General features: G+C 53.5%; 1 protein-coding gene and 1 long non-coding RNA gene across 2 annotated transcripts; one reads left to right on the top strand and one right to left on the bottom strand.

Annotated features, from left to right (window-relative positions):
• Positions 1 to 15,634: 15,634 nt before the first annotated feature.
• On the bottom strand, positions 15,635 to 21,289 carry LOC134810602 (uncharacterized). Its single transcript, XR_010159086.1, has 2 exons — positions 20,780 to 21,289; positions 15,635 to 16,170 (listed from the first exon to the last, which is right to left on the bottom strand). It is a non-coding gene; the product is annotated as an uncharacterized LOC134810602 (long non-coding RNA).
• A 108-nt stretch (positions 21,290 to 21,397) lies between these two features.
• Positions 21,398 to 27,251, top strand: MNX1 (motor neuron and pancreas homeobox 1). Its single transcript, XM_001150658.6, has 3 exons — positions 21,398 to 22,417; positions 25,457 to 25,617; positions 26,223 to 27,251. The coding sequence occupies exons 1-3, from the start codon at positions 21,736 to 21,738 to the stop codon at positions 26,574 to 26,576; spliced, it is 1,197 nt and encodes a 398-aa protein (XP_001150658.2). The 5' UTR covers positions 21,398 to 21,735; the 3' UTR covers positions 26,577 to 27,251.
• The last annotated feature ends 385 nt before the right edge of the window (positions 27,252 to 27,636 follow it).

Below are 27,636 nucleotides of genomic sequence, written 5' to 3'. Positions count from 1 at the left end.
TCAATGTTCCCAGCATCCCGGTTAGAACTGACACATATCATCTCCATTTACAGATAAGATAAGGAAACTGATGCTGAGAAGGATTGGCGAGCTTGTCCGAGGTCCCATCACAACCTGCAGTGACAGCCACTGGGACCTAGACCTGCCTGGCTTCAAAGCCAGGCTCCCTCTCCCAAGCTGCACTTCTCCCCACAGCAATGACACAACGCCCAGGCTGTATAGGAAACACAGACATGCGTGTTCTCAGCTTCTTCGCACACATCACTAACTTCTAAGATCCTGTTCTGAGACTCTTTAACACAGATTTGGTCATTTATATTTCTATTTTGCAATGGAGTCCTAAAATTTTAAAAGCCACATTTTGGCCAGGCACAGTGGCTCAGGCCTGCAATCCCAGCACTTTGGGAGGTGGAGGTGGGAGAATCGCTTGAGCCCAGGAGGTCAAGACTGCAGTGAGCCATGATCGCACCACTGCACTCCAGCCTGGGTGACAGAATGAGGCTCTGTCTCAAAAATAAATGATTTATTAATGTAATTTAATAAAAAAGAAAAAGTCATATTTTTTGGAAAATTATATATTTTTATTCACAACTATAAGATAAGGATATTGCAGCATTATTTTACATTTGTTTTTCTTTAATATTTTCAGAGACTACACTTAAATGTGTTTTAATATAAAAACCAACATTGCATTAATAAAGGGCAGATAGCACTTTTGGAGGCTGAGGTGGGTGGATCATGAGGTCAGGAGATAGAGACCATCCTGGCTAACATGGTGAAACACCGTCTCTACTAAAAATACAAAAATTAGCCGAGCATGGTGGTGTGCACCTATAGTCCCAGCTACTCAGGAGGCTGAGGCAGGGGAATCGCTTGAACCCAGGAGGCGGAGGTTGCAGTGAGCCAAGATCATGCCACTGCACTCCAACCTGGGTGACAGAGCAAGACTTTTTCTCAAAAAATAAAAAATAAACGGCAGATAGGTGCTCAATTGTGGATCGCTCGATGCAGTCTTTTAAAACCTCTTTAGGGCCGGGCATGGTGGCTCACGCCTGTAATCCCAGCACTTCAGGAGGCTGAGGCGGGTGGATCATGAGGTCAGGAGATTGAGACCATCCTGGCTAACACAGTGAAACCCCGTCTCTACTAAAAATACAAAAAATTAGCTGGGCACGGTGGCTGGCACCTGTAGTCCCAGCTACTCGGGAGGTTGAGGCAGGAGAATGGTGTGAACCTGGGAGGTGGAGCTTGCAGTGAGCTGAGATTGCGCCACTGCACTCCAGCCTGGGCAACAGAGTGAGACTCCATCTCAGAAAAAAAAAAAAAAAAAAAAAAAAAAAACCTCTTTAGGTGGCAAGACAGATATTATTAACTCTGTGTATCATTAAAAGGCTCATGTTTGAATCAAATGGTTCTTATTAATTTATTAAATGAAATTCGCCATCATTACGGTCCCTTTCAAAAGAATAATTGTATTATCAATATATTTCCCATCAAATATTCCCAGGAGCTTACAACTACCTATAGCTCTATATTCATGGTCTGAATGAGGACCTATGTGTTAAACATTTTATCTTCTGCATCTGATGCCCTTTATCATCTAAAAATGTTTTGTAATAGTTTGGGGAAGGCAAACTCTCTTTTTTTTCTTTCTTTTTTTTTTTTTGAGACGGAGTCTCACTCTGTCGCCCAGGCTGGAGTGCAGTGGCGCGATCTCGGCTCACTGCAAGCACCGCCTCCCGGGTTCACGCCATTCTCCTGCCTCAGCCTCCTGAGTAGCTGGGACTACAGGCGCCCGCCACCACGCCCGGCTAATTTTTTGTATTTTTAGTAGAGACGGGGTTTCACCGTGTTAGCCAGGATGGTCTCGATCTCCTGACCTCGTGATCCGCCTGCCTCGGCCTCCCAAAGTGCTGGGATTACAGGTGTGAGCCACCGTGCCCAGCCAACTCTATCTCTTAAGCTATAGGCCATCAATTAAAAGGAGCGCTGTTTTGATGTATGTAAGTCGTGCCATGATTCCTCTGCATATTTTCTGTCTGTGGAGGAGCCCAGCAAGCATTTCCCCTTAGGTGATCTAAGTATGAAAGATTCACTAACAAACAATAAGTGTAGAGTGGTGATCACTCAGAATGATGGAAAGGTGACAGTGATGCTGATGACGAGAGTATGTTAATAAAAGGTTTCCTAAATTGCTCCTTAACTAAGTCAATAAATCCCAACCTAGGGTGTCCAGGTCTCTAGGCACCTAGGAAGGTAGCCATGGGGAAGGGGAGGGCAGTGTCTTCCAGGTAATTCCCATATGTTATTTATAAAAGCTTAATTGAAATCCTGCGCTCTCTCTTCAAGAGGTGGCCTTAGCTAGTCTTCGGAATCTCTGGTTGGAAATGGAGTTAGCTTGCCTCAGTGCAGGATGTGTGTTCTCCCTCTCATGTGGACAAGGTGCTCAATATAGATTTAATTAATTGTTTTAAAGCAATGCATTATTTTAAATACAGCTTGGTATGCAAGTATAAGGTTATTAGGGGAAAAAAAGGGGGTCTTTCATGGTGCAAAGTTTAAGCAGCAACCAAATGAATTCTAGAAAGATCATATACAGACAAATTAAGAAACAATTATGGCCAGGTGTGGTGGCTCATGCCTGTAATCCCAGCACTTTAGGAGGCAGAGGCGAGAGGATCATTTGAGCTCAGGAGTTTAAGACAAGCCTGGACAACATAGCAAGATCTCATCTCTATTTTAAAAAAAAACGATTTATAATGAACATCAAAACACATAGGTTACAAATTCTCATTACTAAGTATCTGGCTAAGAAACCAGAGGGGAAAAAACCCACGAATTTAAAAAGACCAAATAAAATGAACTAGTAATGAGTTAATTTTAATAGTTTATATTAAATATTAATAGCTTAGCAAATCACCACTCACCATTTAGAAAACGCTGGCCTACACCCTGTAGACTATTCTAGAACAAGAATGTTATTCTATGCTATTGAAAAAGAATAGGTCCTAGTTATTTGAGAACCAATATAATGTTCACCCCCAACCTCCAAGGACACTCCACTGTCTTTTCCCTTCCCTGTCCTCTTAAAAATAAAGGGCAGCATTGATATACTGACTTTACCTATGTACATCAAAAGCCCTGAAAACCATGCAACGTCCACAAACACATCAAAAATGAGGCGAGCATTTCTGTGATTAAGGGAGAAATGTCACTCTAGGAACGTCTTGTGCTGTTTCACCGATGAAGGGGACAGGGTCGTGGAAGGTGGGGACTCAGCCCAGGTGCAGGGGAAATCCTCCCACTGTGGCCTTCCCGTAGGCTGAGCCTGCCGGCCTCTTCAGCGGCAACCAGAAGACCAGTGAGAACACGGTCCATAAAGAGCTACTGGCTTGTTCAACGACTCACGAGGTTTTTACGGAATGCTTACATTTTGAATTTTAGAAGCTAAAGACAAAAACCCAAAAAGCAGTCAGCCAGCGATTTTTGCAGGACATCTGTTTTCTTTGGCTCTCGTGAGAACACCCAACTCTAGGATTTTGAAGCTTGGTGGCTTTAGGTGAAATGCAAGGTCGTGCCAGGTTGATTTAGTGCATTATTAGCTGTTTATACAGTACTGAAGCAGCACATGACGTATGAAAAATGACTTTCCGATCTCAGGGAATAAATCAGGACTAGCAAGTGATTCCACTTAATACTTAACTTTAGCGAGTAAAATATTACACCTGTTATTATTCAGGGCAAACACAGCCCCTTCCATTTGTTTATTGAGGAAACAATTTATTTGAGGACATTTAATTGCAATAGTGAAACCTGACTTGGGGGGTTAATCCCAGTTTATCGATGCAATTAAAAGCAGTGTGTGCTGTGTCTCGTATTTATTATCGAGGGGTAGAATGTTGACACAACCCCGGTGTTGAGATGGGTGTGCTTGAGAGTATCTGCGCTGTGCGAGGTGTAAGGTGGATGTTGCGTCATGTGTACAGCAAACACAACTCTATTCGGTGTCAGCGTTTGCATAACCTAATTGGGGAAAGGCTTCTAATTTGATTTTACTTGGAGCAATATGGGTTCAAATTGTTATATAGATCCAGCATTGTTTGGTTTCTTGTCAATGATTCATGGTATTTTAATGCCCAGCAGGCAAATACTAAAGCTTCTCATCACCCATTTGGCAGTATTCCACAATTCCCTTGGCCTGAATTCCGCCCTCTTTTTTCTTTCCCCACCACCAGATCCCCATCCTCCCATATCTCAGATGTTGCTGTCTCTGGTCTAAGTCAGTTCCTGGTGTCTGCTCCCTCACAGCTTGTTGAGGCCTGTGTCGCTTGCACACACCCAGGTCAGACGTTCTGACTGGGGAGTGTGAAGGCTGTGTCACTTCCCCTCTGTCCCTTCCTGGGATCCATCATGAAAGGCAGCCAGAGAAGGCAATTTCAAAGATTTTAAAAACTTCTCTATTGGCCAGGCACGGTAGCCCCGCCTGTAATCCCAGCACTTTGGGAGGCCAGATCACGAGGTCAGGAGTTCGAGACCAGCCTGGCCAACATAGTGAAAGCCTGTCTCTACCAAAAATACAAAAATTAGTCAGGTGTAGTGGCACGTGCCTATAGTCCCAGCTACTTGGGAGGCTGAGGCGGGAGAATCACTTGAACCCGGGAGGCGGAGGTTGCAGTGAGCCAAGACCACGCCATTGTACTCTAGCCTGGGGGTGACAGAGTGAGACTCCATCTCAAAAAAAAAAAAAAAAAAAAAAAAAAAAAACCTCCCTTTTAGAGACCACTTCCCAACTCATTTTACAAGTCTACTATTTTGCTGACATCAAAGCCAGATAACGACACAGCCAGAAGAGAAAATGACAGACCAACATCCCTGATAAACATGGATGGAAAAATCCGCAACAAAACACCAGCGAACTGAATTCAACAGCACTTTAAAAGGATCATTCCCTGTGATCAAGTGGGATTTATCTCTGGATGCAAGGATGGTTCAATATTACAAATCAATAAGTACAATATACCACATTAACAGAATGAAGGACAAAAACCATATGATCATCTCATTCGATGAATAAAAAGTGTTTAACAAACTCAACATCCTCTCATGATAAAAAAAAAAATTCAACAAATTAGGTAGAAGGTAGAAGGAACGTGCCTCAATATAGTAAAGACCATATATGACAAGCTCAATGCTAGCATCATACTCAATGGTGAAAAGCTGAAAGCTTTTCATCTAAGATCAGGAACAAGACAAGGATACCCACTGTCACTGCTTCTATTCAACATTGTCCTGGAAGTCCTAGCCTAGCCAGGGCAATTAGGCAAGAGAAAGAAATAAAGAGCATCAAATAGGAAAGGAGTCAGTAAAATTGTCTCTGTTTGCAGATGACATGATCTCATACATAGAAAACCCTGAAGACTCCACAAAAAACTGTTAGAACTGATCAACAAATTCAGTAAAGTTGACGGATACAAAATCAACAAACATAAATCAGTAGCCTTTCTATACACTACGAACTGTCTGAAAAGGAAATTAAGAAAATGATCCCATTTACAATAGCATCAAAAAGAATAAAATACTTCCATGTAAATTTAACCAAGGAGGCGAAAGATCTGTGTAATAAAACCTATAAGACACTGAAGAAAGAAATCAAAGAAGGCTACAAATAAGTGGAAAGGCATCCCCTGTTCATGAATCAGAAGAATTAATATTGTTAAAATGTCGGTACTACCCAAAGCAATCTACAAATTCGATGCAATCCCTGTCAAAATCCCAATGACATTTTTTGTATAAGTAGAAAAAACAATCCCAAAATTCATATGGAACCACAAAAGACCCCAAATAGCCAAAACAGTCTTGAGAAAGAACAGAGCAGGAGGCATTCCATTTCCTGATTTCAAACTCCATTGTAAACCTGTGTAATAAAAATGAGCATGGTTCTGGCATAAAAACAGACACATAGACCAATGGAACAAAATCTAGGGCCTAGAAGTAAACCCACACATATACGGTTAACTGATATTTTTTCTACTTTATTTCCTATAGAGATGGGGTCTCACTAAAGCGCCTAGTCTGATCTTGAACCCCTAGGCTCAAGTGATCCTCCCATCTCAGTCTACCAAGTAGCTGGGATTACAGCACGTAACACCATGCCTGGCTCAGGTTAACTAATATTTGACAAGGATGCCAAGCATACACAATGGGGAAAGAATTATCTCTTCAATAAACGGTGTTGGAGAATAGATATACACAAGCATAAGAATAAACTTTGACCCTTATCTTACACCACTCACAAACATTAACTCGAAATGGATCAAAGGCTTAAATGTAAGACCTGAAATGGTAAAACTCCTAGAAGAAAACATTGGAGAAATCTCATTGATATTGATCTTGGCAATGATTTTTGGATTTGACACCAAAAGCACAGGAAACAAAAGCAAAAATGAACTAGGGCAATTTCATCACATCAGAAAGCTTTTGCACAGCAAAGAAAGCAGTCAACAAAATGGAAAGACAACCTATGGAATGGGAGGAAGCATTTGCAAACCACATATCTGATAAAAGGTTGATATCCAAAATATATCAGTAGCTCATACATCTCAATAGGAAAAAAAAAAGTGATAATCTGACGTTAACACGGATAAAGGGCCTGAATACATATTTTTCCAAAGGAGACATACAAATGACCAACAGGTACACAAAAAGGTGCTCAATGCCACTAACCATCAGAGAAATGCACATCAAAATCACAAGCAGCACTTCACACCTGTTAGCGTGGCTATTATCAAGAAGACAATAGGTAAGTGCTGGTGAGGGTGGAGAGAAAGGAATCCCCTATACAGTTGGTGGGAATAGGAATTAGTGCAGCCATTACGGGCAACAGCTTGGAGTGTCCTCAAAAAATTCAGAATGAGAACTACCATATGACCCAGCCATCCCGCTTCTGGGCTTATGCCCAAAAGAAACAAAGTCAATATCTCAAAGAGATATCTGCACTCCCATCGTTATTACAGCATTATTTGCAATAGCCACATCACGAAATAATCTGTCTACCAACAAATGCATGGAAAGAAAATGTGATACACACACACACACACACACACACACACACACACAAAGGAATATTATTCAGCCATAAAAAAGGATGACATCCTGCCATTTGTGATGGCATGGATGAACCTTGAGGGCCTTATGCTAAGTGAAGTAAGTCAGACAGAAAAAGACAAAACACTGCATGATTATGAACAAATACTTGTTTTTGTTTGTTTTTTGAGACACGGTCTTGCTCTGTCACCCAGACTGGAGTGCAGTGGTGTGATCATAGCTCACTTCACCCTCAGACTCCCGGGCTGAGGTGATCCTCCCACCTCAGCCTCCCAAGTAGTTGGAATTACAGGCATGTACCACCATGCCTGGCTAATTTTTTATTTTTAATAGAGACAAGGTCTCACTATATTGCCCAGACTGGTGTCCCTTAAATGTGGAATCTAAAAAAGTCAAATTCATAGAAGCAAAGAGTAGAATGATAGGCCAGGGGCAGTGGCTCATGCCTGTAATCCCGGAACTTTGGGAGGCCAAGGCGGGTGGATTATCTGAGGTCAGGTGTTCAAGACCAGACTGGCCAACATGGCAAAACCCTGTCACTACTAAAAATACAAAAATTAGCTAGGCATGGTGGTTCATGCCTGTGATCCCACCTACTTGGGAGGCTGAGGCAGGAGAGTCGCTTGAACCTGGGAGGTGGAGGTTGCAGTGAGCTAAGATCATGCCACTGCACTCCAGCCTGGGAGACAGAGAGAGACTCCATCTCAAAAAGAAAAAAAAAAGAGTAGAATGATGGCTGCCAGGAGAGGGAGGAGCAGGGGGAGCAGGAGGGGAATGGGAAGATATTAGAGGGCGCAACCTTTTAGTTCTAAGATGAATAAGCTCTGGAGACTGTAGTTAATACTGTATTGTATACTTGAAATTTACTGAGATATTTAAATGTTCTCACCAGAAAAAAAGAAAAAGGTAACTATATGAGATTAACTTGATTGTGATAATCATTCATAATATATATGTATGTCAAATCATCACATTGTATACTTTAAATATATAGAATTTTATTTGTCAATTATACTTTAACAAAGCTGGCTTAAACAAAATTTCTCTCCTCCCCTATTGGTTATGATTTGTGTTTTTCTGGTTACATTTCTGTAGTTTTTATTTTGGCTTTAAAATTTTTATCTTTATTGTGTTTATGTTTAATATTTGCCTACCAGTAGTTAGGAAACATTTCCTTATGTAACTTGGCTACATTAGGTTATGAAATGAAGCTGATCTTCCCTGAGGTTTTTCCATCTTCTCCCTTTCCCTCTCAGTCCCACAGTTTTATAACCTCTCCGTTTGTCCCAGCCATCTCCTGCCTTCGGATGCCATTAGTTTGCGTATTTTGCGACTGTGTCCTGATGCCCGACTGTAAGCTGCCTGGGAAGGTGCTCCAAGTAGACAGGTGGTTGGAGCCAACTCCTGAATGACACGGAAACGGGCTGAGCTGGTAGTGTGGCCAGAGTTCTCATCAGAAATGTGCAAACTTCATCCTGTCTACAGGATGCAAATTATCTCTGTGTACAAGGTAATGGTTAATAAAATGACAAACCAGGGCCACAAGCAGGACATCGTCCTGTTGCACAGAACAGAAAAATGGAAGATGCGGGCTGTTTCCCACGCATCCCCATGTCCTTTTCCCTTTGAAGGACTCTGGGAAACACACTCCTTGACATGCCCCGTCGTGCGGAAACAGCAGGCTTTAAGTCTCACTTCCCAGAGCACTGCTGCCTTCCCCACTCTGGTCTCTGTGTACAGGATTTGCTGATGTTCTCTGGTTTTTCACAGGTGCACACTTTCCTCCTCCAGGGAGGCATTCAGTTCCTTGAGCACAGAAAGGGCATTCTAAGCACCTCCTTATCCTTCAGTATCAAGTGGGTCACACGAAGCACTTGCTGACCTGAACCACGTTAAATAGCCTCGTTGGAGCCTTGAGATTAGAAGAGTGCAGGCCAGTGTCACTCACAGCAGGGGGAGGGGCCGCCTCACATGCCCAGCAGGTGTGGCCTCAGCCAGCGCTCACCCACTCAAGTCTGGCAGGTCACCCTTGGGCTGGCCTCTTAGCTATAGCTCCGATCACGTTCAGATGGAGTGGAGAGATGGAAAGCAAGCTAGTCATTTTCCCAGGGTGGACCAGGGGCTGCTGGGGGGAGGCTGGGCCGATTTCTGCAGATTTCAGCCATCTAGTGCTCTTTAATTGCCAAGGACTCCTTTTCCCGTTTAACCCGTACGTAGACAATAGGAGCTAACATTCAGTAAGAGAAGATGAGCAAATGTTGAATTTACCCCCCCAGATGGACTCGGGTGCACACAGGAAGATGGTCAGCTGTTGAGATCCTGCTGGGAATGGCCAGCCTGCGGTTGCAGTGTTAGAGATTTCTGGGAGTCTCTGACCTTCTCCTGCTGGACCACAGTGTCCTTCTCTCCCCCTTCCATCTTAGCCAGCGGCCCTGAAGGAATGGCTGCTAGCTTCAGTTGACCTGAAATCCTCCTCTCCCCTCAAACAAAAGCCATTGTGTAACAGCAGGCATTCTCCCCAGAGGGACAATTTCTAGAAGGGGCGCTGGACGGGAGTCAGGAGTCAGGCCCTGCTCCGGCCACAGGACCCTCGGCAAGACGCAGCTTCTTTCCCCTTTCCGACCTGGCCTCTAGGTCCAGATTTAAAACGGTAAAATTCTCCGCAAGGCGTGCCAGCCCCATCCCTGCCTGCAAAGAGCAAAGCTAGGGACAGGAAGGAACCTTTCGGAGTTGAAGGGAAGGGCTCCCTCCTCCCCTGACCAGGGGAGGCTGCCCCGGGAGAAGCCGGGGGCAGGTTCACGATTCCCAGTGAATCTCACCTCCCCACCTTTTAGGACGCGGGTCATGAGGAAAACGGGGGTCTCCTTGCTCTGGGAAGAAGAAACCCAAGGTGACGGCGCGCTTACTATTCCGGGGAACCCTTTCCACTCTAGGAGTCTTGGGCCTGAAGGATCAGCTGCTTAGAAATTCACGCAGTAGACAGGTTTCTCCTTGCAGGGAGGGCGAGGCTGAGGGGCTCCCAAGACCCCGGCGGGAGGAAACCCGGAGGAAAACCGCCCCGCCGGCTCTCGGAGCCCGGAAAAGGCCACGGCTTCCAGCCACTGCGGCCGGGGTTGGGGTGGCAGGGCCCGGCAGCGATGCGGACAGGGGGAGCCGCCATCCCCCGCTAGGAAAACGCGGGGCGAGGCAGCCCGGAGGGAACCGGCGAGTCGGCCAGGTGCCGACGCCCTCCACGCCCCAGACCTTGGGCCGCCGAGCGCCCACGCTGAGCTGGGGGGCACCGCGCAAGGCCCGCGGGGACCTGGTGCTCACCCGCAGCAGGAACGGGCGGCGGCCGGGGCCCCTCCCAGCTGCCCTCTTCCCTCGGGCCAGGCGGGGCCGCCGGGGCACCTGTGGCCGGGCCCGCGGGCCGAGCTTGGGGCTGGGGCGGAGGGCGGGGCCCGGCACCGGGCGGGCGCGCGGATGCGAAGCAGCGGGCGCCGGCACAACGCGCAGCCCCATAAATCCGCCCGGGAGGAATCCGTGACTTCGTCAATTAAGGAAAAGTGGAGCCCCCCTCCCGTTTAAGCCAAACTCGGGCAGACGGCTGGGAAGGCTGTGGGGGTGGGGCGCTGAGTGCAGCCCGGGTGTCCGCGCCGCGCAGCTCGCAAAAGCAAAGGTGCGCCCCTCGGTGCGGGGCTGCTCAGGCGCCTGCGAAGAGGTCGAGGGGGGCTGCCGAGAGGAGACACGGTCTTTTAAAAAGTGATTTTAAAGTTTTGTAGGGCAGCAAGAAGGGAGGGGGTGGAACTGACGTGCTCGGGTAGGGGAGCCCGGCCTGGCGCCCCTCTTGGCCTGCACCCCCGAACCAGGCCCAGGCCCAGGCCCAAGCCCAGGCCCGCCGGGCTCTCCCTGCGCGGATCCGCCTGGGGAGGGGAACCGCGGAGCGGCACGGGCCAGCCATCCCTCTGCGGTGCGAGCGAGGCCTACGGGGAGGCTGGGGAGTCACCGCTCTCCTAGCCCGTGGAAACACAGTGCAGCTCAGGTGTCTCGTAGGAACGCGGCGCTGGGCCCCTCTGCGGGGTCTTCTTATCCCAGAACCACTGGGCTGGGACCAAGTCTTCAACAGAAAGAATTCCAAGTAAAGGCCCAGGCCGGACGCTATGGGCTGCCCGACCCTTGGCCCCGGGCAGCAAGAGGCGCCTGCGGGAGCCCCCGGGAGGGTCCCGCGGGGTGCCCACCTGCCCCAGGAAGGATCTGCGAGGAGGCCGGGTGGCGCATCCTGGCCAGATGTTTAAGACAGATGAGGAACGAGTAGTTAAAACCCACATTATATAGTTCTGTCGGGTATAAAATTGCATGTGCTGACCCATATATTCTAACTGGAAACGGACTCAAGTCACTTAAAATATTGCAACGTCGATAGGACTAATTAATTGGAAATAAGAAACGAAAGAATACAATTAAACGAGAAGAGAATCATTTTCTAATTTAATAGAGGGACATTTATAAAGATCACAAGCTAAAAGGCATCGAATGATTCTATCGACATTCTATTAAATCAGCCCCCGCGGCCTGCGTGGGGAGGAGGGCTCCAGGAGTGCCGAGTCCTGGGCCTGGGTTCGGTGGCCGCCTGGAGAAGCTCCTGCTACGAACCGAACGTTTGCGCCGATCGGACGCGGCCCTTTCTGCAGAATTTACTCTTCTCAGCCCGAGGCTCAGACCCAGCTACTCAGACCGCCCCAGCCGGGAGAATCCTGCCTCCCTGCCCGGGAGTCCCCGGTTCGCAGATATATTACAACAAAATTACTAATTGGAAAATGAAATTGTCAATAAAGCATACCCCCCGCGTATACAATATCCTTAAATATTAAGATATTTTATTAGACCCATTTCCTAACAATAATTTATTGCAATAAAACAGACACCGCAGGTCCCCTTAAATTGTCTTTTCATAATGAATAAATTTAAGGGGGCTAATTAATATATAAACTAGCCCAATTTGTCAAGTTGATTTGTATTTTAGTTAATTGTGAAAGTAATTACCACATGGTCAAATTAACAGCTTTCTGGAAATGACCAAGCCTGAGGTTTTATTTCCTTCCTGGGTGAAGAAAATTCATTTTTCCAAGCTCTTGATGTGATGAATAAAAGTCATAAATCTGGGTGATTGGTGCAGGCAGAGTCTAAATGGCTTCATATTTCATTTTAGGTTTAATAGAAATATTCATGCTCTGTTTTAATGAAATTAAATTGAAGGGGGATGGGGCCGGGAGGTGGCGGTGGCCGGGGGCTTAAAGGGACAACGCACATTTTCCTTCCCCGCCCCTGAGCCAGGGCGTTGGGGTCACCTCCGCCGGCGGCGGCCGATGGGCTCACTCCTGCCAGCGGGAGCCGAGGGATACCTGGGAGGGCCCTTCCTGCAGCCGCTCACCTGAAGCGCAGGTGGAGCCAGCTGCTGGAACCTCAGCCCAGGTGCCCTCGGGCGCCGCCAGCTCCCTCCCACGAGCTTGCGAAGTCACTGAGCAAGTAGGGGTCTGCGCTGGGTGCGGGTTTGATCCCCTTCTGCCTGTCCCCCAAGCTCAGGCCCGCGCTGCCCAGTGGGGGTCCTAGGGTCCTGCACTCTTCCCCTTAGGTCGCCTCGTGGGGACGCGTAGGAGAGATGCGTGGCCGCGGACACTGCGCGGTTCCCAGCTCCCTCCCTCATGCCCTCGCTCTCCACCGCCCTGTGACCTCCAGCTAGGCTCCGCCTCGCGTGGAAACTGTCCCCGACCGAGCCCAGACGCCAGGGCCGGAGCCTTGGAGCCATAGCGCGGAGCCGCACAGGCGCTGCTCCACCTGCAGAGAAAGAGAAGTTTCCAGACACAGTTATGTGCATCCGGGTCGTGGTGCTCGGAGTTAAGGGGGGCCACGCTGTCAGCCCCTCTGCGAAGCTCGGGGGAGGCCCGAGGTCCGTCGGGGCGTCCCTCGGCTCCAGGACTGTCCCTAGCCGGGCCGGGCCCCTTAATGGAGCTGATCTGTGACTTGTTGATTTCCCCTGAGCAAATAAGGCTTTGATGCAGTTCCAGCAAGAGTGGTTAGCTGATGAATTGACAAAAACTAATCAGCTTTATTGGGAAACAGGTTAAGGGCACGGGCGTGTCAATAACTCTCAGCCTGACCCCCTCGTCCATTAGCTCAGGCAGGCTGATTAGAGTAAGAAGACCCTTTCGCAGTTTGCGCTGAAATCGCTTCCATAAACTCACCATTATTAGCAGTCGATGCGAGCAGCTCATTTAGAGAAGACATCGCAGGCACGCCACATCTATCATCCGGGTTTATGGATCATTATCTCATTTACAGAATGTCGCAGGGTAATATGTTTTTGGCAATAGGCTTGGCCCCGCGCCTGGGCTGGCCGCTCTCTTTTGAGCAGCGTCCCCGGGACCTCCTTCCCCAGCGCCCGGCCTGGAACTCCGCGTGGACGCTTCTCAGGCGGGAAGGGAGGACTGGAAGCCACCCTACACGTGCGCTCTCGCACGCGCGCACCCAGGGCGCACGCTCCTGACACGCTCGCCCACGCGCTCGCCGCAGTCCGGCGTGCCCGGCTGTGAGCCCCGCGGGCCGGCGCGGCAAGCGCCCCTCCAGCAAGCCCCTAGCTCCGAGCCCAGTGTTAGGAGTTGCTCCAACCTCGGAGCCCGGTGCGAGTTCGGGGTTCTGCTCGGGCACCCGCATACCCCAAGCTTGGGTGGCAGCGCAGGTGGCCAGGTGCGTCCCAAGCGGTGCGCGGGCTGCGCTTACCTGTGCCTGAAGGCGACGGCCTCCCTGCTCAGGCCTCAGCCCGCTAGGCCGCGGAGGCCTGGGTGCCCCGGGACCGTCTGTCCCTAGGAAAGCCCCTCTCTACCCTCCCGGCTCCCGGCTCAGCGGGCCTGACCTTCCCTCCCCTGGGCGTGCCGCTCCCCTCCTCCCGGGCTGCGGCTCCGGGGGCCCAGATGCACCCAGGCGCCGGGAGTGGGCCACCTGTTCCGCCGGGTAATTATTTTAATGTAAGGGGCCCAGAGTCACCGGGTTCGCGCCTCTAGCAGCGACAGAAGGCGGCGGGGCTGAGGAACCTTCTCCAGCCTTTCAGTAGAATTTCCCAGATGGGCCGAGGGGAAGCCGGGGCGGGTCACCAGGGGCCCTTTAACGAGTTCATTAGCCAAATTATCTTGCCCGCAGCACAGGGCCCCGGAGACTGCGGGGAGGGTGGGAGCAGAGGGCTGGAGGGTCTTTCTCCCTCCCACCTCGGTCTCTGCAGAAACAGCGGAGAGGGGCCTGTGTGCAGAAGACAAGAGAAAAGACCCAGCCGGCCCAGCTGTTGCAAGAAAGGATCCCAGTGTGCGTTTCTGCTGCAAACACGACACCCCCTGTTGTTCCACTGGGAGGAGCCCAGCCCAGTCAAAGGCCAAGTGGGAAAATAAATTACTAGAATCACGCAACAAGGAGGTTATAATATAATAACTAATGCCATCAACCCGGATTATGGACGCAGCCCTGGTCTACGGGGCTTGTGGTCAGAGCTGGTGGCACTCTTCGTGCCTGGGTTCTCAGCCGGTTTGCCCCTCGGTGAGGCAGAGGGCGGCCCATGCTGCTCCCAGGTGTGGTGTAAGCACTGGCTGAGGCTGCAGAAGGCCGCTGAAACCCCTGAGCATCTGGGGCCTCCTGGCAGGGATGGGCACTCTAGTGGCTCGGGAACTGTCCAGAGTCCATCTTAAATCTGCCCCCACCCCACACACCCTTACTCTGTGTGTGACGGTGGCTTCTCCATGTCCACATTCTCTCTGGTAAAATATTCCCAGTTCAAATGGTGAGGTGGGCAGCAGGTTCTTTTTTTCAGACAGTCTTGCTCTGTGGCCCAGGCTGGAGCGCCATGGTGCAATCCTAGCTCACTGCAGCCTCACCTCTACCCCTGGGCTCAGGCGATTCTCCTGTTCCAGCCTCCCAAGTAGCTGGGACCACAGGCACATGCCACTGCACCGGCTAAGCAGCGGGCTCTTGACAGATTAGCTTCCCAACCCAGTTAGAAAGCAAAGGGGAGAGAGATGGGGTGCGGGGAGAGAGATGGGGTGCGGGGAGAAAAGCTGCCCTGGGAAGGGGAAGAGTGGGGAGAATGCGAGGCAAAGCAGCCAGGTCCCACCGGCATATAGAGCCCCTCCCAGGCGGGCCCCCAGCCCGGGACATGAACACTGTTGGGGGCGGGGAGGGCTCTTCAGGCCTTGAATGTGTGCGCCTGTGAGAAGAGCTTAGGCAGGGTTGCGAGAGGTGAACTTGACCACAAACACCATCCTGGGGAATTCCCCCTCCCCTACTGCCACAGCTCTGGGAAGTGGCCTAAGAGGAGGTCTCTCTCTCTCTCTCTCTCTCTTTCAGCCACCAGCAGCTGCAGCTTTTGCCACCTCAGCAACTACTAAATAGACCAATTAGTGCAGACTTCCTGCCATTATCGAACATGGACTTGGACATTAGTGCGCCACTATTCAGCCATAATTTCGAGTCAGAATGTGCTAAAAAATTCACACACTGAAGCATTCAAATGTCCCTGAGCCACATCTGTGTGTGTATTTGTGCTTCTTCCCTGTGTGTTTCACCCACCCAGCAGCCCGCAGGGCAGTAGTCACCATCCAGGCGCGATGGACGCCACCTTCTGTGACTCTGTCGAGTTGTATGTTGTCTGCGTTGTTCCCGGGTTGCAGAGCTGCCGGTATCTGTCAGTGTAACCCTCTCCTCCTCCCGCTAGGGTGGGTGGGGGGAACAGGTGGGTTCTAAAGGGGTGCCTGGGCGCCCAGGCCAATGCTACCAGAGAGCAGTGTGGAGCCTTTGCAAAGCGTGTTGATTCCAAAACACATTTTCCGTGGAGGCTGGAGGCTGGGCTCTGGTAAAGCATGCAGGCAGTGCTCTCAGTCTCGCCATAAAGATCTCCTCTTTGCAAGACTCACGTAGCACTGTGGCCCGCAGGCTGGTGTCTCTCTGGAGGGTAGTTCTGCTGCAGCATTCTGGGAAAAGTCCAGCTTATGCATGTGTTTGGTGGCTACCTTGTTTCTGCCAACAGTCTGCAGAGGGCCCTGCGTGAATCTGGAATAAAATAAAACAAAATAAAATGTCTGTAGCAAAGAAAAAAAGACTCCAGAGAAGGCTTTCATTTCTGTGGAGGGTTGTTATTCCCCCAAAACAATGAAAGGGGCTCAAAGGAGCCTCCCTTCCCTCCCAAGGTTTGTTTCTCTTTATGACACAAGAAGCTTCGAAGAGGCTGGAAAGGATTTCACCTTGTGTCAGAAGGAGACCTGGGCCAGCAGCTGAGCCCAGGGTGGCCAGGCCTGTCCCTTCTCTTCAGGGTCCAGGGAAGCTGGGAGGCTGCCCAAGGTCTGGAAGGAAGCAGAGATTTTTGTCTCTGGAGGAAATTTCCAAAAATAGAAGGCCCCTGGGTCACTGAATTTAATCCTGTGGCATTTAAATTTAATTTAAATCCTGTGGCATCTCCCTAACTTCTCGCCAAGCCCCCTGGTAGGGGCTGGTTGTTTGCAGCCAGGGCTGGGCTCAGAGGAGAGGGTCAAACCAGTGACTCGGGGTGTTCTGGGGGGCTCACATTGCCAGTGCAGCCTGGGTGGTGCTGGCCATGCGAGAGGAGTCGGGGTGAGGGTGCCTTCTAAAATGGCAACAGGAAATCCAGGTTGCAGGGAGAGGCTGAGGAGGAGGGGCTGAGGGAGAAAACCCATAGAGCGGAGCACACAGCAGACCTGGGCCCACCTCAGGCCCCGCCTCGGTTTGAGGGTTTGAGCTGCAGGTCTTTGGGTTGCTAATCCTGAGCCCACCCTTTGCAGACTCCTTTAAGGCCCAGCTCCCAGGGGCCATAGAGGAGGTCAGCAGATCAAAGGACAGCACGAATGACTTGATGTCTTTGGCCCCCGTTGCTCTGAAGGGGCTGGGGTTGGTGGGGGGACCTGAGCAGATGTCCCCAGCTCCGGTGAGCCTAGGCCCTCTCCACAGATTCTCCTTCCCTCTGAGCTCCAGGAAGGAGGTTGGAGCATCTCCCAGCAGTTCCTGCTCTGACCCTCTGGGCTCCCACTCCAGCCTAACTAAGCTACTTCCTGTGCCAGGGGCAAGTCCCATCTCAAACTTGTGCTTAGGTCCCTCCGGCCAGTTACACAGCATCTTCATGCCTGTTTCCTGAAGACAGCCTTGACAGTTTACATTGAAACGGAACTGCGTGAGTCCCCGAAGATCACATGGCTTCAGCAGGACAGGACTAATGTGCCTGGGCCCCTCTGCAGCCAAGTCCTCTCTGTTGGCCCAGGGCTTCAGTTTTGGAAACGCAAGATCTGCCCCCTGCTTCAGCCACCCAGTGCCCTTCCAGGCAACTGCTCCATTTCACATGGAAAAAAAGCAATATCTAAACGATAAATAAATGCATGATACCTGCCTCGCATCTTGTGAATATGTGAATGTACAGGTTTTTTCCCAGTCCTCACGGGTTCCCAGTTGTGTGTGTAAGTCCAGGTGTAAACAGACACAGACTACAACGGCGTTTTCTTTTGTGATGGTTTGTAGAAATCACCATCTCCTTCCCAAGTAGTGGAAGGAAGGGCAGCTGCAGGCACTCTTCAGTTCCTTAACAGGAGGCCTGTAGAAAGCAGGCTCCCGCGCTGGGCAGGGAGGAGCTGTGGTGGGGGCCAGCTGATTAGGGTGCACCAGGCCCTCTCTGCCTGTCTTGAGAAACCAAGAGCTCCAGGGAGAACTCTCCAGGGCTGAGTTCTGCCCCTGGGGCCGCTGGAGAGAAAACTCACCTGGAGACTCAGGTTTGGTAGCACTACTAGGATCAGACCTTTGATCTCTCTCTGTGGCCCTTCCCAAGACCCAAGCCCAGCTCCAGACTGCCCCAAAGCCAGCTGGGCTGGATCAATACAGATACTGGGAACAGGAAGAGACCCAGCAGGCTCCGCCTCACACATTGTAAACCACACAAAGATCCACACTTCCCAGATAGCTCCCTCTCTCCCCCACACCTGCCTCTCTCCATGCAGCTTTACAGAGAACCTCCTTTTTATATTAACATATTCTTAAATATAAGCAGAACATCTGATCATTTTAAGGCCCTATAGCTCCTTAGAGTCCATTTGGTCCAACCCCTGCTTCTGTAGACAAAGAAACAAATCCATCGAGATAAGGAGCTTCAGATTCCTGAAATGGCACCTCAGCCAGAGGGGCGGTCCAGACAGGATGCAGGGCTGCTAGGCTAGGCCTCCTCGGACAGCCTTGCACAGCCCCACAGGTGGTACAGACACCTGAAGGACCGGCACACGTGTTGTCCTGTCTGTGTTTTCAGGGAGGTGTCCTCAGCAGGTCTCAGGCAGAATAGAAACATGAGACAGGGTGTGAAGGGGTTTTGGACCATGGTTATTACAGAACAAAAAGGGGTGAAATTAATTCCTCTAGGAGTTAAAAAAAAAAAAAAGCCAGAAAACACCCACTGTGATTTTGTTGAAGGAGATGGCTGATGTCATGAGTCTAGACTACACACCCCATCACCAACTAAAATCACCCTGGCAGTGTGTATTTTTGGTTGGAGAGAGGAACAGCGTCTTCTCCAAGGTCCATCCTGGGAGATTTCTTCTGCAGCCACTCCCTTCCCCCAGCTCCCTAAATCATTGACCTCAGGACCAAGCAATCTGCCCCCAGCAGATGGGGGTGATGAGAAGAGAAAGGCAAGTCAGCCTTGGTGCCAAACCCCTGGAGGAGGAGGCCAAGGCTGTGTTCTCTACCCTGGGGAGGCAGAGTCACAGCCAGGGCTTCCTGCTTGGGGCAGGTGGCTAAGAATCTCTGGTCTCCTTTACAATCCTTCCCTCCTCAAAAAGAAACAGATGGGATGGGGACTCAGGGCTAGGTGTACCTGAAAGCTTTGACGGCAGCAGGGTGGGAACAGTGTGGCCTCTGCAATCAGACCTGGTCCCACTCCCAGCTCTAAGGCCGAACTGTCTGCTGGGAACAAGGATCCCAAACTCTCTGAACTTGTACTCTAGAAAATGGAGATGATAGCCCGGGCACGGTCGCTCATGCCCGTAATCCCACCACTTTGGGAGGCTGAAGTGGGTGGATCACCTGAGGTCGGGAGTTCGAGACTAGCCTGACCAACATGGTGAAACCCCATCTCTACTAAAAACACAAAAATTAGCCTGGCCTGGTGGTACATGCCTGTAATCTCAGCTATTGGGGAGGCTGAGGCAGAAGAATCGCTTGAACCTGGGAGATGGAGGTTGCAGTGAGCCATGATCATGGCATTGCACTCCAGCCTGGGCAACAAGAACAAAACTCCATCTCAAAAAAAAAAAAAAAAGTGGGGGGCGCCTGGCGCGGTGGCTGACTCCTGTAATCCCAGCACTTTGGGAGGCCGAGGCGCGCGGATCAGGAGGTCAGGCGATCAAGACCATCCTCGCTAACACGGTGAAACCCCGTCTCTACCAAAAATACAAAAAAAAAAAAAAAAAGAAAGAAAGAAAAGAAAATGGAGATACGGAGATGATAAAAATCTTCCTTCTAGTGTCATAGTGAAGATTACGGATGAGAATTGCAGAAAGCTCATAGCACATAGTAGGTGTTCAAGAAATGCACGTGTTTCCCTCTCTCCAGTGAGAGGTAGAACTGCATTTGTGTCACCACAAAGACATCTAAAGGCACGACAAACTCCATGTGAATGCCTGGGATTTCTTTTTACCAGTGGTCGGCTCTGCAAAGCCAGATCACATTTACTCCAAGTTGCAGTTACTCATCCATTGCCATCCTCCTAACCTTCCAACCAGTCCTGTGCATCTGGGAACTACCCTGTGTTATAATGAAAACGATACCACTCATGGCAACAGAGTCACTGTCATCGACTCTCGCCTAGGTCAAAAGCCTTTTGAGGAGAAGTGGCAAGGTCTCTATATTTGCCTTTTTAAAAATCCCTCTTGTAGCAACCTGGCCTGCTAATTTTGAAGTTTACCTGGCACTGAGTTTCTCTTTGGCTCTCTCCCCTCTCCACAGCCCCTTCCGGTCCTTTATTCACCTCTCACCTGCATAGCAAGCCCTGGAACCTGGAACTCCCTCCCAGTTCTCACGCTTGCTGGGGAAGATAACTGGGTCTAATGGCGCTATTGACAAAGCCTGGTGTTGATGCCGCTTGACTTCCCGACCCCCGTGTTGATTCTTTCAGCTTCAAAAACGCCCTTGGAAGTGGTTTTACTGTAAATATTTGAAGTGTGCGTGTGGGGGAGGGGGTGAGACCTGGATGCTCACTCCGTGCCTCGCTCACTCACGGGAAACCCTTTCCTCTCCACTTCCCAGGAGGCCCCGGCAGCACGACAGACATAGCCTTTCCCCGCTCCTGCCCGGGGACTGGCCGGGGGTCGCAGCGGCAGGGCTTCCGAAGGATGCCGGGCCCCACGGGTTTTTCAGGGCCGAGGTGTGTGGGCCTTGACTCCCGCAAGCCCACGGGCATCCCTCGGCAGCGAGGAAGAGCCTTGTCACCGAGGACCCGCTCCACCGAGCAGGCACGTGGGCGACGTCTGCAAGCCGACTTGGGTTCTGCAGGCCAGAGCGCCCAGATCTACCGTCTCCGCCTTGACTGGGGCAGGGGCTCCCAGAGAGGATTCGTGGAGGCCAAACTCACACTCACATGCGCGTTTACACCCCCACGCCCCCGCACACACACCTGAAAATGCGGGGCCTTCCCACAGCAGATAAGGTTCGACCTGCAGAGCTTTGGCCACGGGGACAAAACCCTCCCCTGCTGCGCCCTGGAGGCCCGGGAGCAGGGAGGGCTTGGGAAACACCACGGTCTTCAGTGCGCTGCCGCCGCCTCGCAGATCGGCCAGGTCTGCGCAGCGTGGGCGCTCAGGAGCGTGGAACCACCGCGCTCCGCAAGGCAGACGTGGACCCACTCCAGCGCCGACAAGGAGGCCGGAGAGGACGAGCGCAGCTGGCTCCAGGGACCAACCAAGTCCGGAGGGGCCCACGTGTCTCGGGAGCGGGTCTTGGGCCGCCGCGGGGCTCTCCAGGGGCCCGGGGGTTGCCAGTGCCCGCCGTCCGCTCCGCACCTAGGGGAGGACGGGCAGAGGCCCCAGGTTGAGCCTCCGAGTATCCACTCCCCGGCGGTGTCCCCGCCCGCCAGCGCCGCGCAACAGCCCGGGCTGCTTAGGACCTCGCGGCGCGGGGGCGGGGCGGCGGGCGGCCGGGACGGTGACAGGTGCGCCCCTCGGCCAATGGCGGAGCCCGCGGCCCTCCCCGGGTCCCCGCTGCGCACGCCAATCGGAAGCCGCGCTGAGCTTCAAGTGCGCGGAGGGGCGCGGGTCCCCACCACGGCGGCAGCGGCCTCGGCGCGGTCGCCTGAGAGCTGCAGCGCAAAGAACCGGGCTCCCGGGCCCGGACGCGGGGAAGCACTCGCGTGGGAGTTTGTGCGAGCGCGGCCCGGGGCGGGGCCCGCACGGAGGAGGCGCCGGGACCATGGTCACCCTCGGCTGAGTTTCCGGCGGCGACTTTGATTATTGGCAAATAACCACCATAACAATACCGAGCCCCCGGGCTTGCACCGCACGCACTGACTCCGCGAGCCCGCACACGGCCGCGTCGCCCGCCACCGGGCCCTGAGCGCCAGCCCCAAACGAGCCGATGGAAAAATCCAAAAATTTCCGCATCGACGCCCTGCTGGCGGTGGACCCCCCACGAGCCGCCTCTGCGCAGAGCGCGCCGCTGGCCTTGGTCACGTCGCTCGCCGCCGCCGCATCTGGCACCGGAGGTGGCGGCGGCGGCGGGGCGAGCGCCGGGACCAGCGGCAGCTGCAGCCCCGCGTCCTCGGAGCCGCCGGCTGCGCCCGCCGACCGCCTGCGCGCCGAGAGCCCGTCGCCGCCGCGCCTGCTGGCCGCGCACTGCGCGCTGCTGCCCAAGCCGGGCTTCCTGGGCGCGGGCGGCGGCGGCACGGGCGGCGGGCACGGGGGGCCCCACCACCACGCGCATCCGGGCGCAGCGGCCGCCGCCGCCGCCGCCGCCGCCGCCGCCGCAGCTGGGGGCCTGGCGCTGGGGCTGCACCCTGGGGGCGCGCAGGGCGGCGCGGGCCTCCCGGCGCAGGCGGCGCTCTACGGCCACCCGGTCTACGGCTACTCCGCGGCGGCGGCGGCGGCTGCGCTGGCGGGCCAGCACCCGGCGCTCTCCTACTCGTACCCGCAGGTGCAAGGCGCGCATCCCGCGCACCCCGCCGACCCCATCAAGCTGGGCGCCGGCACCTTCCAGCTGGACCAGTGGCTGCGCGCGTCCACAGCGGGCATGATCTTGCCTAAGATGCCCGACTTCAACTGTGAGTACCCTGCGGCCCCCGTGGATGCGCGTGGCGGGAGGGCCTCGCGCATCCTCCACCGGCACCGCCTGCCCCTCTCTGCGCTTGGCTCCCAGCGAGCGGGGGAAGAGCTGCGAAGCCGCCTCGGCTCTGCCCGGGGCTTGCGAGGACTCGCCCGGACCCCCAGGCATGAGACGGGCAGCGAATTATTAAAATGGCCATGCGCAGGCCTTGCCTTCTCTTCCTCTCTTAACGGGAAGGGGCAGTTGGAGGTGTGAGACTGAGATCTAATGATTAACCTGAAGGCTGCAGGAGAAGGAAGTCGCCGGGGGAAGGCGAGCCGAGAGCGCCCTGAATTAGGCAGGCCCGGGAATGGGGGTCAGGGCTTATCACCGGGGAAAGGAACTTGGGCCGGGTCCCCCATTGGGGCGTTAGAGAGACCCGCGGCCCCTCCAGGGAGAGGGAGTGCTTCAGGAGCAGCAAACAAGAGAAATGGGCTTCGGAGGCCCGGGGAGGCAAGGCCAAGGCCCAGGGAAACCCCGGCTCTTACCAGGGCGCTGCCCTCCTCTGGAAGGGCGTTGGATCCGGGGTGCGATGGCCGAGGCAGGTGGCCTGGCTTGAACCAGCTATGGGGGGACTCTAAACAGTAGGTGCCTGGCCTGGAATCCTGGGTGCCCAACAAGGTAACGAATGCCCCTCCAAGGTGGGGCCGAGGGAGCCCCTGTTCTCCCCACCCCAGAGCCGCTGGGCTTCGGGCAGCTTCCTCTCCATCCGGGCGGGACACCTCGCCAGAGGCCTGGGCCCCTCAGGCTTTCCTGGCACACGCGGACTCTCCGGGCTGGGGCTCCGGGGCTCTGGCTCTCTGGGGCTCTGGCTCTCCCCGCTCGCCCCATCGGGGTCAGCTACTTTTGAGTCGGGCCGAGCAGATGTATATGGCTCAACGCTTTCAGCCGCCCAACACCCAAACAAAGAGACCCCATTGTTTCTGTCTGAGTGGATTTGTTTAGACTGGGGAGATGCAGGCAGAGCAGGGGAAAAGCAAAAAAGAAAACAGAAATAAACACTCCAGAATTCAGATTCCTTTGCTGGAAGCTGTGGTTGTGACTAAACAGAGAAAATCTAGGACCCCAGAGGCTGGAGAAGTCACAAGGGGGTGAGAAAAATCCCTGCAGAACGCTGTTTGCCCACAGCCGCCCCAGGCTTTCCTAGCTCAGCTCCAAGAAGGCCCCAGCGGCCACCCATCCCTCACCTGGGAGAGTCAACCCTACTGACTGGCTGGAAGAGGGAAAGCTGCCCCTCACCTCAGACACGTCTGCGTCTGCGAATCCCCTGCCAGCCTGGGCTTAAACCCAGGGTGCCGACCCAGGGCCCATCCCTTCTGATAGAAAGCCACCAATATGACCTGCATTTCCCAGAGCCAAGGACGCTAAGTTGCCCACGGAGGGGGCTGGCCAGCCCCGGGGGTCCGTGGTCCTAGGCCTCCTAGGGGCGCTTTCTGGAGCTTCGTGGAGCCCAGGGTCACTCAGAAAATTTATTAAAGTGAGACACCTTGCCTATTTCTGATTCCAAATGTTGACCTAGAGTTGGCCAAATTTTAAACACAGCCAGCTTTAAGTTCACAAGAGGTATCTGCACCTGGCAATCCAAAAGGGCAGGCATAACCGTGCCAAAGACGGTGGAATGAGTTCTGAGAAGTCCTCCTCGCTGGTCCGGGGAAAACCTGTTTGGTTTCTTTAACTGGTTGTCTCTGCCCATTGGATGGCATTTCCCAAATGGTCCCTCCGGAGCCAGTGTTTTAATTAAAGTTCTAATGTATTGTCAAGTTGGGAATTCGGGGCCTTGTTTGACTAAAGCAGGGGGCGTGCGCCATCCTCTAAAGCAAACTGCCCATCCCGGGGGACCTGAGCTCATCCAGGCCTGGGGCTGGCCTCCTTTCTTTCCTTCGCTTTCTTTCTTTTATTGTCCAACACTTGTCAGGCTCCTGGGAAATCAAGGGAAGTCTCGTTTTGAGGTCATAAAATTCTCTGTGATGTAACCGTGCGAAATTATGTAAATAAAGCCGGGCAGGCCTCCTTGAACACACAGAGAACCGGATCCTGCCTGCGCCTCTGCCTGTAATTTGCGTAATGAGAATTGTCCTGAAAAGGCTTCTAGTCTCCTCAGGCCTTGCCCCTGCCGCCCGCACCCTGAGGAGGGGGCATGCCAAGGAAAACATTTGGAAGGTGGGAGGGTCCCTGGTGAATACACAGACTTGGACCCTGGGTTTGGTCCTGTTCCACCTGTCCTCTCTCCCTTCCCTTCCTCCCTTCCTTCCTTCCTTCCTTCTTTCCTTCCTCCCTCCCTCTTTCCCTCTCTCCTTCCCTCCCTCTTTCCCTCTCTCCCTTCCTTCCTTCCTCTTCTTTTTCTCCTCCTCCTCCTCCTTGTCTGTCTTAAGGAGGCAGTGCAGGGAGACCTGGAACAGCAAGACCAGCTCTTCCCAGACCTGTTTGGATCTGAGCCTGAATCTCTAGGAAGGCGCAGTGAGGAGAGGGGGAGAGATTTGGATCTCATCACTCACTGCTCCTTTATTTTATTATTTTATTATTTTTTATTTATTGAGAGATGGGGTCTTGCTGTGTCACCCAGGGTACAGTGCAGGGGTGCAGTCTCGCTCACTGCAGCCTTCAACTCCCGGGCTTCCCAGAACCTCCCTTCCTGGCCCCCGACTGGCCTCAGTTCTCCTCTTGCCTCTGGGTCAATCCACTGCTACCAAAGCCGGCTCCTGTGGAGAGGAAGCCTCCTGCGATGAGCCCTGTTTAACAGGGACACTCAGAGGTCTCCCAGACAAAAAAAAAAAAAAAAAAAAATTGGTCTAATTAACTCCAAACTACCCATTTCCACTTGGTGGTCCTGAGTCCGCATTCCTTGGGGAGTGGGCACTGATAGTGAGGGAACAGCCCCGCCCTCTGCAGGGCCAGGCCTTGGCGCTGGGGCCTTGAGTGTAGTGGTACAAGCAGCAACGGGAGGGGCTGGGGCGAGGACCGGAGCCGGCTGTGGGCCTCACTGCCCTTTGGTCCCCAGCCCAGGCGCAGTCGAACCTCCTGGGGAAGTGCCGCCGGCCGCGCACCGCCTTCACCAGCCAGCAGCTGCTGGAGCTGGAGCACCAGTTCAAGCTCAACAAGTACCTGTCGCGGCCCAAGCGCTTCGAGGTGGCCACCTCGCTCATGCTCACCGAGACCCAGGTGCGCGCCCTCCCCGCCCCCGACGCATCCCGGCCTCCCAGGGGACACTGTTACCTTTGCACTTGTGACCCACGGGCGGCCTGAGGCATCTGGCGCTGCGCCTCGACGGTTCAGACGGCGGGCGCACGGGTTCATCTAAGGTGCCCAGAGCGCCGATTCAGTAGCTTCGGGTGGGGCCCAAGAATCAGCACTTAACCACCCCTCCTTTCATTCTGAAGAAGGTGATCCCCAGGCCGCATTCGAGAAATTTTGTTCCAGAAAGAGAGGAGGGAACATCCTGAGATTTGCCGCGACGTAGCCAGCTGCCCTGACCCTTCCTCCGCAGACGGAGGGCGCGGGTAGAAAAGTCCCCGGCCTGGGTCGTTGGGGACATAGTCCTAGCTCCCACGGAGCTCCAGCCCAGCTCTGGGGTTTGCTGCTGAGTGGGGGGTTGCGGGGAGGAGGAAGCTACGAGCCCCCTCCCCATTCCGCTTCTAAGTCGTCTCACCCTGAGGCCATTCAAGGGCCGACCCAATGGGGCCCAGGCGCACGCGGCCGGGGGACTCCGGGGACAGGAAGCCCTGGGGTGGCGGTGGCCGGTTTCTCACGCCCGCTTGTGCCCGCAGGTGAAGATTTGGTTCCAGAACCGGCGGATGAAATGGAAACGCAGCAAAAAGGCCAAAGAGCAGGCGGCGCAGGAAGCGGAGAAACAGAAGGGCGGCGGCGGGGGCGCGGGGAAGGGCGGCGCGGAGGAGCCGGGAGCGGAGGAGCTGCTGGGGCCGCCAGCGCCCGGAGACAAGGGCAGCGGACGCCGCCTGCGGGACTTGAGGGACAGTGACCCCGAGGAGGACGAGGACGAGGACGACGAGGACCATTTCCCCTACAGCAACGGCGCCAGCGTCCACGCCGCCTCCTCCGACTGCTCCTCGGAGGACGACTCGCCGCCCCCGCGGCCCAGCCACCAGCCCGCGCCCCAGTAGGAGCCCCGCGGCCCAGCAGGTGCGGCGCGCACGGAGCGCCCCGGCCGGCGGCTTCTCCCGGAGGCCCCGGCGCCCGCACCCACCCGGCCCGGCCCGGCCCGGCCCCGAGAGCAGGCTCGACCGCCGCCCCATGGACCCCTCGCCCAGGCCGGGGCTGGAGGGATTCGGCCGCGGCCTCCGGTCCTGGGCGCTCCTTTTAAGCAAGGGTGCCTCACCTGCTCTTCAAGAAACAGCGAGAGGGAGACCCAGGGGGCTGAAACTTGAACTCTGGTTCTTTTAAAATTAATTTTGGTTGGTGTTGGGGGAGGCGCGAGTGCGTGTGAGAAGAACCGACCCACCCCGCGCAAGGGGAAGCCTCCTGTCTCCCCTTTCCCCGCGTCCGAGAAGGCGGAAACCCACAGTGTTACCTGACTTATGAAACTTGAAACCGCCTCTGGAGCCGCCATTCTGCAGAGTATTTGGAAAAAGAAAAAAGGGTTTATGCTTACGTCTCTGGGGTCGGGGGGATTATGTCACGAGCGTTCAAACTGCTGGAAATCTCAAAACTGTACTGTCTTTATTTTTGTATATTGTATTTATATATAAAAAGAAACGTCTACGTATGCATGCTAAATTATTATTTAGCTTCTCCCATCGCCCACGATGGAATGTAAAATAAATTGGTTTTGTACTGGATCAGCGTGCACGCGTTTTGGGGGATTATGCCCGCGGCATTACAATTTGCTTGTAGAAATGATGGGGAGGGTGTCTACTCGGCGGTTGGCAGCTGAGGGTGAAAATCGGAGTCTCAAGTGGGTGTCAGGACCACCTCCGCGCCTGCTGCTGGGGAGTCGCAACGTGAAGTGTTGGCAAAAATACCTGTGGCCAGGTGTCAGCGCATGCCCGGCTGCCTGGTGCACACCTGTCCCGGGACACGTGCCCCTCGGAAGCGGAGCTGTGGAGTCTATTTATTTTCCTATTTCCTTGCTAGCTGTTGCTTTGTTGGCGCTCCAGAAGTGGAAATACGCTATTTGGACGTTTCAGAAAATAAGCTTAAAACGACTAGGCGTTAGTAGCATGT

Source organism: Pan troglodytes, chromosome 6 (assembly GCF_028858775.2).
Source record: "Pan troglodytes isolate AG18354 chromosome 6, NHGRI_mPanTro3-v2.0_pri, whole genome shotgun sequence".
Lineage (NCBI taxonomy): Eukaryota > Metazoa > Chordata > Mammalia > Primates > Hominidae > Pan > Pan troglodytes.
Note: the sequence above shows the minus strand (reverse complement) of the source record. Positions and strands in the feature narration are given on the sequence as shown.

What these genes read in the sequence shown, in the direction of transcription:
- MNX1 (XM_001150658.6), top strand. Translation starts at nt 21,736, where the DNA reads ATGGAAAAATCCAAAAATTTCCGCATCGACGCCCTGCTGGCGGTGGAC. An exon ending in TAAGATGCCCGACTTCAACT is followed by an intron (nt 22,418 to 25,456) that starts GTGAGTACCCTG and finishes TTTGGTCCCCAG; the next exon opens with CCCAGGCGCAGTCGAACCTC. An exon ending in TCATGCTCACCGAGACCCAG is followed by an intron (nt 25,618 to 26,222) that starts GTGCGCGCCCTC and finishes TTGTGCCCGCAG; the next exon opens with GTGAAGATTTGGTTCCAGAA.